The sequence below is a fragment of the Anguilla anguilla genome, chromosome 12, assembly GCF_013347855.1.
Source record: "Anguilla anguilla isolate fAngAng1 chromosome 12, fAngAng1.pri, whole genome shotgun sequence".
In the NCBI taxonomy this organism is placed as follows: domain Eukaryota; kingdom Metazoa; phylum Chordata; class Actinopteri; order Anguilliformes; family Anguillidae; genus Anguilla; species Anguilla anguilla.
In genome coordinates, this window is record NC_049212.1 from 36,164,545 (window position 1) to 36,174,544 (window position 10,000).

The window sequence follows — 10,000 nt, forward strand, 5'->3', positions numbered from 1 at the left end:
CTGACACATCACTGACACATCACTGACACATCACATGGAGGTTTAAGGGAGGGATCTGACATGCAAGGGTGTAATAACAAGAGCTACTTAGCGCCGCATTCCAGAACTCTCACAACCAGGTCACCCAATCTACGCCTGACGTCACTTTGTTTGCATAATGGCTCCCATACGGGGACTCAGTTCCACTGGAGGGTCTCTTCAGTTTATTTCAGGTTCATCTGTCACCACGAAGTTACTCAGTCTGACCTCCCCTCGGCTTCCCAATATCCCAGCATGCTCGGTTTTACCGCTACGACTACGCTGACGGCGGGCCTGTGAAAGCACTCCGCTAAGTCCAGCTCAGTGTTTCGGCAATGGGGGGTGTTGAGTGACACACGGAGGTCGAGCACGCTCACCGTCGAATAAAATCCACACCAAATACCGCCATTTACCGCAAAGCTTTTTTCTCATTTCATTCGGTTAGTGGAGTAAGCCCGAGCGTTAGTAGCACCAACAGGTGGTGCACGTCACTAAACCCTCCAGCTGTCCACCCCAGGAAAGCCGCTGGCCTAATATGGTCAGCGATGAGCATTACTTCCTGTGTTCTCAACCGTCGTGCGTAGAAAAGCTCACTCACCGAGGGGTTTTTGGTGAGTCCCACTTCCTGTCCACACAGAGACAGCACGTTCACCAGTTTTTCGCGAGTTCTCTTCTGCAGAGAGAGAGGAGGTGGGAAACTGTTTGTCTCAGCAATGAGCATAAACAATATTTATGCTTTGCACATAACCGGGAGAGAATGTCGACCCAATTAGCAATGCACAATGAGAAAACAACTCAGTATTTAAAATACAAAACAATAAAAACGAGTTCTCCCTGGACTGCTGTTTACACTGTTGGCAAAAACGTATCCCATCATAAAACAGCAGAATCGTTTAAAGAAATGGCTTCTAAAATCAGCTTAAAGAGTTCTCTGGACAATTTCCAGACTGTGCACTAACAGAACTAGCCTCAACAATTCAAGCACTCGTCACAGCAAGAGGCAGCTTAGAGAACATGCATCCTCATGAGATTTAGTCGGATGTGCTGTATTGAACATTCATGTTATTCTGTTTTTATACTGAGTCTGTTACCACTGCCTGCCCTTGTCAAAGGTACCACTCTGAGAAGGTTCAGGAGCCACCCAAGCGATCCTCACCTGGGAGAGCTGTGGCCTCTTCCAGCTGATGGGCACCAGGATGTTGTTGGAGGTGGAGCCGGAGGAGGCGGAGGAGGTGCTGCGGGTGACCGCTAGGGCCCGGGTCTTACCGTCCCGCCCGGGGGAGCCCTGCAGGTCATCATAACGCCTGCCGATTACGGGCGTCTGCCAGGGAGAGAACACACATGCACGCACACACACACCCACACACACACACACACACACGCACACACGCACGCACCCACACACCCACACGCACACACCCACACGCACACACCCACACACACACGCACCCACACGCACACACACACACACACACACACACACACATGCATGCACGCACACACAAACACACACACAGACACACCCACACGCACACATGCATGCACGCACGCACCCACACACACACAGACACACCCACACGCACACACGCACGCACCCACACACACACCCACACACACACAAAGAGTGCCGCGGTGAGTCACACAGGGAATGAGATGCTGGGACACGCCCAGCGTCTAACCCCGCCCCCACGCTCACGTCCTCATGCGGGCGGTTTCACTTCCAGCCCTCTCTTTCGCACGGGGTGAGGCTCGTTCCACACACACACACACACACAGAGAGAGAGAGACTACTCACTCATCCTGCTACTCCCTCATCCTGCTACTCCCTCATCCTGCTACTCCCTCATCCTGCTACTCACTCATCCTGCTACTCCCTCACCCTGCTACTCCCTCATCCTGCTACTCCCTCATCCTGCTCCTCCCTCATCCTGCTACTCCCTCAGCAAGCAACTCCCTCATCCTGCTACTCCCTCAGCAAGCAACTCCCTCATCACGCTACTCCCTCATCGCCCTACTCCCTCATCACGCTACTCCCTCATTGCGCTACTCATCGTGCTCCTCCCTCATCCTGCTACTCCCTCATCCTGCTCCTCCCTCAGCAAGCAACTCCCTCATCCTGCTACTCCCTCAGCAAGCAACTCCCTCATCCTGCTACTCCCACATCCTGCTACTCCCTCATCCTGCTACTCCCTCACCCTGCTACTCCCTCACCCTGCTACTCCCTCACCCTGCTACTCCCTCATCCTGCTACTCCCTCAGCAAGCAACTCCCTCATCCTGCTACTCCCACATCCTGCTACTCCCTCATCCTGCTACTCCCTCACCCTGCTACTCCCTCACCCTGCTACTCCCTCACCCTGCTACTCCCTCATCCTGCTACTCCCTCATCCTGCTACTCCCTCAGCAAGCAACTCCCTCATCACGCTACTCCCTCATCGCCCTACTCCCTCATCACGCTACTCCCTCATTGCGCTACTCATCGTGCTCCTCCCTCATCCTGCTACTCCCTCATCCTGCTCCTCCCTCAGCAAGCAACTCCCTCATCCTGCTACTCCCACATCCTGCTACTCCCTCATCCTGCTACTCCCTCACCCTGCTACTCCCTCACCCTGCTACTCCCTCACCCTGCTACTCCCTCACCCTGCTACTCCCTCATCCTGCTACTCCCTCACCCTGCTACTCCCTCACCCTGCTACTCCCTCATCCTGCTACTCCCTCATCCTGCTACTCCCTCATCGTGCTACTCCCTCATCGTGCTACTCCCTCATCCTGCTACTCCCTCATCGTGCTACTCCCTCATCCTGCTACTCCCTCATCGTGCTACTCCCTCATCGTGCTACTCCCTCATCCTGCTACTCCCTCATCGTGCTACTCCCTCATCCTGCTACTCCCTCATCCTGCTACTCGCTCACCCTGCTACTCCCTCATCCTGCTACTCCCTCATCCTGCTACTCCCTCATCACGCTACTCCCTCATTCTGCTACCTCCTCATCGCGCTACTCCCTCATCCTGCTACTCCCTCATCGAGCTACTCCCTCATCCTGCTACTCCCTCATCGCGCTACTCCCTCATCCTGCTACTCCCTCATCGCGCTACTCCCTCATCCTGCTACTCCCTCATCGCCCTACTCCCTCATTGCGCTACTCATCGTGCTCCTCCCTCATCCTGCTCCTCCCTCATCTCTCTACTCCCTCATCCTGCTACTCCCTCATCACGCTCCTCCCTCATCGCTCTACTCCCTCATCACGCTCCTCCCTCATGCCTGCGTTGGCCGGGAGACAGGAAGTCGTGTTTTCCGTATCCCTGCTCACCAGCAGGGAGGAACCCCCTGAAGCCAACGTTCCCTCCAGTTCCGCCCACTAGCGCCAAGCCACACAGAACCCGTCTGCCCTCTGACGCCCTCCTGCCCTTTTCAAATTTCGGCTTCCAAAAAAACATACAGCGGAGGTGGTCTTCCACAGCAGCGGGAGGTGGGCTCGCGCTTCTTCAGTAGCTGTAATGTTTTGGCTGGTTCCCACCCCAGCCCTGTCTGAACTGTCACTGACTCAGATACAAAAGGGCTGCAGCGCAGATGACATCATTTCCTGGAATTCTTAAAACCACACAAATAGCTCAGTGTTCGGTTCCCACACATTCACAAGTCTGCGTCTCCCGCATCTTTTCCCTCAGAAGAAAGTTCTTTTAGATCTGCTCCAAAAAACACGCTATCAGTTATCAATCTGCGAGTTCAAACAAAGTTCCCAAATTATTCCCTTCAGAGTTTTATTATTCTTTTCACACACACACACACACACACACACACAAATAACACCACGCCCAGCAGAGGGAAAAACAAACCCAGTTGTTTGGTCGTTTCCTTTTAATACCCCTCTCCAACACAGCACAGAGTGCTCTATGCAGACCCTGAGGCACAGGGCACTCAGAGAGAGAATGAGAGAGGGAGAGGAGAGAGAGAGGGAGAGAAAGAGAGAGGGAGAGGAGAGAGACAGAGCGAGGGAGAGGAGTGAGAGAGAGAGCGAGAAAGAAGGAGAGGAGTGAGAGAAAGAGAGAGAGAAAGGAGAGAGAAAGAGAGAGGGAGAGAGAGGGAGAGGAGAGAGACAGAAAGGCAGAGAAGAGAGAGGGAGTGAGGGGTCCTACCTCAGAGATGTCGAAGTGGAAGTCCAGGGTCTTCCCGGGCAGGGCCTTGGAGGAGCTGTCCCACACGCGGCCGATGTCCAGGTAGGACAGGTCGCTGTGCGGGTAGGACGGCAGGACCAGGCTGGCAGACCGGGAAACCACCAGCTTCAGGATGCCGAGGGCTTCCTTCCAATGCACCGTCTGGAATGCCAGGCGCGCATGCACACACACACGTACACACACACACACACGCGCACACACACACACACACACACACACGCGCACACACACACACGCATACGCACACACACACACAAACACACGCGCGCACACACACACACACACACACACATACACACACCACACACGTCCACATAACACACAAATCCATTAATTCGGATACACACACACACACACACCCACAAATGCATACACACACACACACACAAACACATGCGCACACACACACACACAGAAAAAGCAAAAAGAACTTGTGTAAGCTGAAATACAGACTGACATGTTGTTTAAAAAAAAAGCGTGACCTCTCGAGGCAGCGTCTTACGTAACATACGTACCCCGTGCCTTTTACTGCAGACCGTTTATAACGTGAGCCAGAGTGCGCAGCGTCTGCTCTCCTTAAGACAGCGGCGGCTGAGTGGCGCTCCCGTAAAACAAGCGTGCGCTAAGAGGAAGCGGGGGGGGCCGAGAGCGCGGTCACTGTGAGATTGAGCAGAACACCTCAGCTACCGGGGGAAACGCAGCCAAAAACGGCCGCGCTGTTTACAGAGCAGCGCGGGGCGCGCCTCGCAGCGTATCGCTCGGACAGCCAGGTCACGTGTTTTCGGGAAAAGACAAAAAAAAAAAAATTTGGAAAGAGAGGTCACTAAATCTGCTTTAAAAAGCAAGACAAGCAACCATAAAAAGCACAACAGGACCTCGTTTCCGAGTTCCTCTTTTCGGCCGCCACGCCCGTATTACCTGGCAGTATATACCACAGTGACGCGTTCCTCGCAGTCGCACACAAAATCAAAGCGTTTTAATTGGCTGAGGCTGATCCCTGTTTACGATGCTGATTATGTAATCTGGATTCGAGCCAGCAGCTCCATGCCAGCCTCGGATTCCTGCCCTCCGACCGCAGAAACCTTCCCAGCAGACACTGCAGGTCTGTTTTGCACCTTTTTCTGAGCGTTCTGGCTCGAGCTCTCCAGCTGCTCTGTCTTAATAATGATAGGCAACGGTTTAGATTTCAATTTTGGAGGGACTTGATATCGATGAATAAATATTTTTGATCCTAATTAAGCAGGGGCATCATTTACAGTGGGACAAGAAAGGTCAGGGGCGCTTATTTTCCAACCCCACCCACCCCCAAAAACAGGAAGACAAATCTGTCTCCACCTTTGAGGAGCGCACATCTCACCTGGACAAATTTCTCGATGGTCTTCAGCACTTCCATGTTGAAGGGCTTGACCTGGATCTCGCTGAGGTCCATGTGACTCAGGAGGCTGTAGATAATCTGCAGGAGGGACTGCTGCATGCTGGGAAGGCCCTTCTCCAGTAGCTGTTAACAGGTAGAGCCCCAAGCATGGAGAGAGCCGTCAGTGTGGCGTACGCTCGGGGTGTACGCATCACGGAACTGCGAGAGCAGCGCTGCTAGCGTACAGCATCGCTAACTGCGCTGACAGCGCTAACGCTCACCTCGGCCATGTAGGTGACCATGCTGAGGGTGATGTCGGAGAAGGCCTCGTGCAGGTAGCGGCACACGACGCTGACCCAGGAGAAGGAGTCGCGGGTATAGGAGTGCGTTTTGAACAGGGTCATCACGTGGGCCAGGTTGGACAGCTTGGTGTTCTTCTCTTCTAGGCACACCTAGGCCGGTCAAACAAGAAGAGAAGCTCAAAATCCGCTCCCAGTCACCTAAACAGCAATTTATTAATTGTGCTTTGTGTACTTTCTGGGAATATCAGAATTAATCATTTGAACAGTAGATTGTTTGGAATGTTTCCTCAAAGTTCTATGTCAATGTTCTAGAACTTGATTGCTTCCAGTTACCAATAGTGATTGTGACATCAGCATTATGGTGTTCAACTTAGAACATTCTAATCACACATTTGTGACCTTACACCTTAAAGGGTTAAAGGGTTAATAGGGCCAGTCACAATGAAGCTAACCACTAAAGAGACAAACCTGTGCTATTCTCTCGGCCACGTCCTTACAGAACGGAGTGGGGCAGTCAAAGTTCTGGACCAGATGAGGGAGCAGACACAATACATTCAGAGGAAAACCTGAAATAAAGAACAAAAAAAAGAACAGAGGTTAAAATGGCAGAGGTTATTATGGGCCGCCATCAAGGGAGGACAACTGGGTATGTTGTCCCGGACTCTGGAGGATGGGGGGGGCGGGGGGGTCTGTGAACTTATGGTAAATTTTATTGAATGATGCACACAGAGAAAATTCTGTCCTAGGCCTGGGAATTTCACCCCACAGCCCATCACAGTCTCACTTATGTCTTACTTGACCTCTTTATCATGAAAAAAAACATATTTTTCACATGTCTACGTCTTAACGTGTCCAAGTTGGATCTCCTGTGTGGTCTTTGTGGTTTACACTTTGTATAAACAGCGAGTCATGTAAATATAGCGCTATATAAATAAAATGGACATTAAAAAAAAAACTTCCATTTCCTGTTTATCCTCTAGCATTTATGTCTGACTTGCCCTTCTCAGAAAGTCTGTTTTGCATGCCTACTCTCCCCTGTGAAAATCCTATGTTGTGCCTGGCGGTAGCTTTTAACACATATCGATTAATATGATGAATAGACCCAGGAACAGGTATCCTTGTTTCCCACGTTGGGGGGTGTTGGGGTGCAGTAGCGTACGTGATGATGTCAGCGAAGTTCTCCCCCGCCCCTCCCCCCCTTCCCGGGCAGGGCAGTTTTCGGGCACCGTGCCGTACCTATGGCCTGAGTGGTGTCCACCACGGGCACACGGGACACGGGCGTGAGCCGGCAGAAGAGCTGCAGGGTGAGGTCGACCGTGGGCACGGAGGTGAAGCCCTTCAGCAGCAGCTGCTGGAGCCCGCAGAAGCCGGTCCACTTGAGCTGCGCGCGCAGCTTCTCCAGCCGCTCCCGGTTCTCCGGCCGGTCCAGGGGCAGGTGGGCCAGCAGCTTGTGCAGCAGCCGCAGCGACATCTGGTACTCGAACTCGAAGTCCGACTCCATCAGCGACACCGCCACCCAGAAGATGGTGGCCAGCAGGTTGGCGGGGTGGTTGGCGTTGGCGGGGTCGGCCACGCTGTCCCTGGAGGAGCCGGGGCTGCCGGGCTTGGCCAGGCCGCCCAGCTGCGCGCACGCCTGGATCCGGTCCAGCGTGGCGCTGCGGGGCAGGTCCGAGGACCGGTCCGCCTCGCCGAACTTCTTGGGCACGGAGTAGCTCCTCTGGTGGCGGCTGCGCTCGCCCGCGCCCGCGCCCGCGCCCCCGCCCGCCCCCTGGGGCACGTTGAGCTGCCCCGTGCTCTTCCTGTTCGACGTCAGCTTCCCGTTGGTCAGGAAGTCTGGCGACGTTGCCCTGGTTACAACACACAATGTTACAACGTACGGTCCGTGACTTGGTAGTGGAAACAGAAACTCAACGGAGTACATTCTCGATTGATTGATTGATTGAGCGCCTGTGTGATCTCCTGATCAAACGCACCTGGTTAGCACAACCACCTGGTCGCTGTTCTTAAGGCATTCGGCCAGGTTGTCCACCGCAGACTCCAGCGTGAGCAGCACCTCCATCACATAGCCCTGGAGAGGAGGGAGCAACTGTTACACACACTTCTGATTCCCTCCTGTTCTCTCCCCTTCTCAGTCTCTCCCTCCCTTCTTCTACGTCGCTCTTCATCCCTTTCAGACACACATTCGCACACACACACACTCACACACTCTCTCTCCCTTCCTTCTTCTACCTCTCTCTTCATCCCTTTCAGACACACATTCGCACACACACACACTCACACACTCTCTCTCCCTCCCTTCTTCTACCTCTCTCTTCATCCCTTTCAGACACACATTCGCATGCACACACACACACACACACACACGCACACCCATTCACACACATACAGCACACACACACTCACACACAGACACACACGCACACACACACACACACACAAACACACACAAACACAGACAGACACACACACAGACACACACACACACTCACACACACACACACAGATACAGTACACACACACACACACACAAACACAGACAGACACACACACACAGACACACGCACACACGCACACACACACACACAGATACACAAACACACACACACACACGGACACACACTCACACACTCACACACACACACACACAGATACAGTACACACACACACAGGTGCGTTTACCTGCACCTCGTCCCCGTGCTCGCCCACCACCTCCACCAGGCGGGACAGCAGGTCGGAGACGGCGTGGGCGCAGACGGGCTGGCGGAGCGCGCGGAAGATCTGGAAGGAGCGCCCGGCGTAGTGACGGGACGAGCTGCAGAGGGCCGTCTGCAGGGCCACATCACTGAGCTGCCTCTCCAGGTACAGCTCTGAGAGAGGGGGGGGGAGAAAGAGAGGGAGAGGGGGGGGAGGGAGAGAGGGGAGAGAGAGAGAGAGAGAGAGGGAGGGAGAGAGAGAGGGGGGAGAGGGGGAAGGGGGGAGAGGGGGGGAGAGAGAGGGGGGGGGAGGGGGGGGAGGGGAGGGAGAGAGAGAGAGAGAGGGGGGAGAGAGGGAGAGAGAGAGATCGTTTCAGAGGTGGAGGAGGCATCTACCGTCTTGCAGGGTTTCATCTCAACCCTAATCAGGCACACCTAATTAGCATTTCAATGAGATCTCTACCTGCGGAACAAGGTGCGCTTTGTTAGGGTTGGAGTGAAAACCTAAAGGTTGGTAGATCTCCAAGAACAGGGCTGGGAACCCATGCTGTACATACTGTACATCCTGTTCTGTGGGACCAGATTCAATCAATTTTTGTCTCTTACTTTGACTTACAAATATATGCAATACAATGTTACCCACTGCAAAAAGCCAAATAGTAAAATTCCCTTTAATGTTTTGGAGATTTCTGTCGTCATCAAACTGTGCTTGTGAAGGTAAAGCAGTTTATTTTGCAGTAAAGTTCAGGTTAAGGACAACTGGCGATTAATTTCAGGCCATAGGCAGTGTATGTCAAAATAAGTAATCAAATCAATACACTCTCCTGTCACAATTTAAATAATACAGCTGTTCTTGTTGCAATAGACCCGCACATGGTGCAGAATGATTGGGTAAAGCAGCTGTCTCTGGCCAACAGTGGGCAATAGTGACCGCGTGGGAGTGTGCGGGGTGAGGGTGGTGTGGGGGTGGGGGGAGCAGTCACCTGATTTGGACTCCCTGAACACGGACACCACGTGGCGCAGGAAGCTGGCCAGCCGCTCGGTGCTCCTGGAGCTCTGGTTTCTCAGGGAGATGTCCTCGTGGCACCACAGGGGACCGAAGGCCCTGAGCAATGACATCACAGTACACCATGCACTGTTTCACCACGCCCAGCAGGGGGGGTTAGCGGGGTAGCACAGCTTCAGCCACACTCAACCACCCACAAAAAAAAGGAGGTGCGCGACCTCTAACCCGTCTGCAGCACAGAACTGGATTCTGGGAAATACTGTACGTTTGCATGTCTCACTGGGCAAGAGAGGGTCACTGAGAGTTCCCAGCTCCCTCTAAATCACCCTATATGGCATGCAAATCAGTATAGGCAAAGTACAGGCAAGTTACACAACGCTTGTTTTGAAATAATGACTCTGGTGTGGCAATGTACTGCTTGCTTGATGTAAAATGAATTCATACAAAAAAAG

At 53.3% G+C, this 10,000-nt stretch overlaps 1 protein-coding gene across 10 annotated transcripts in view; it reads right to left on the minus strand.

Moving 5' to 3' along the window:
* frya (furry homolog a (Drosophila)) overlaps positions 1–10,000 on the minus strand; it is a 110,812-nt gene that overhangs the window by 13,811 nt on the left and 87,001 nt on the right. For all 10 annotated transcript variants that reach the window (XM_035384019.1, XM_035384020.1, XM_035384013.1 and 7 more), the window contains exons 41-50: positions 9,526–9,647; positions 8,529–8,716; positions 7,823–7,917; positions 7,086–7,696; positions 6,318–6,415; positions 5,829–5,999; positions 5,551–5,691; positions 4,155–4,334; positions 1,175–1,339; positions 617–691 (exon numbers count right to left, since the gene is read on the minus strand). In XM_035384019.1, the coding sequence (XP_035239910.1) occupies positions 617–691; positions 1,175–1,339; positions 4,155–4,334; positions 5,551–5,691; positions 5,829–5,999; positions 6,318–6,415; positions 7,086–7,696; positions 7,823–7,917; positions 8,529–8,716; positions 9,526–9,647 (1,846 nt within the window). The remainder of the gene's footprint in view (positions 1–616; positions 692–1,174; positions 1,340–4,154; positions 4,335–5,550; positions 5,692–5,828; positions 6,000–6,317; positions 6,416–7,085; positions 7,697–7,822; positions 7,918–8,528; positions 8,717–9,525; positions 9,648–10,000) is intronic.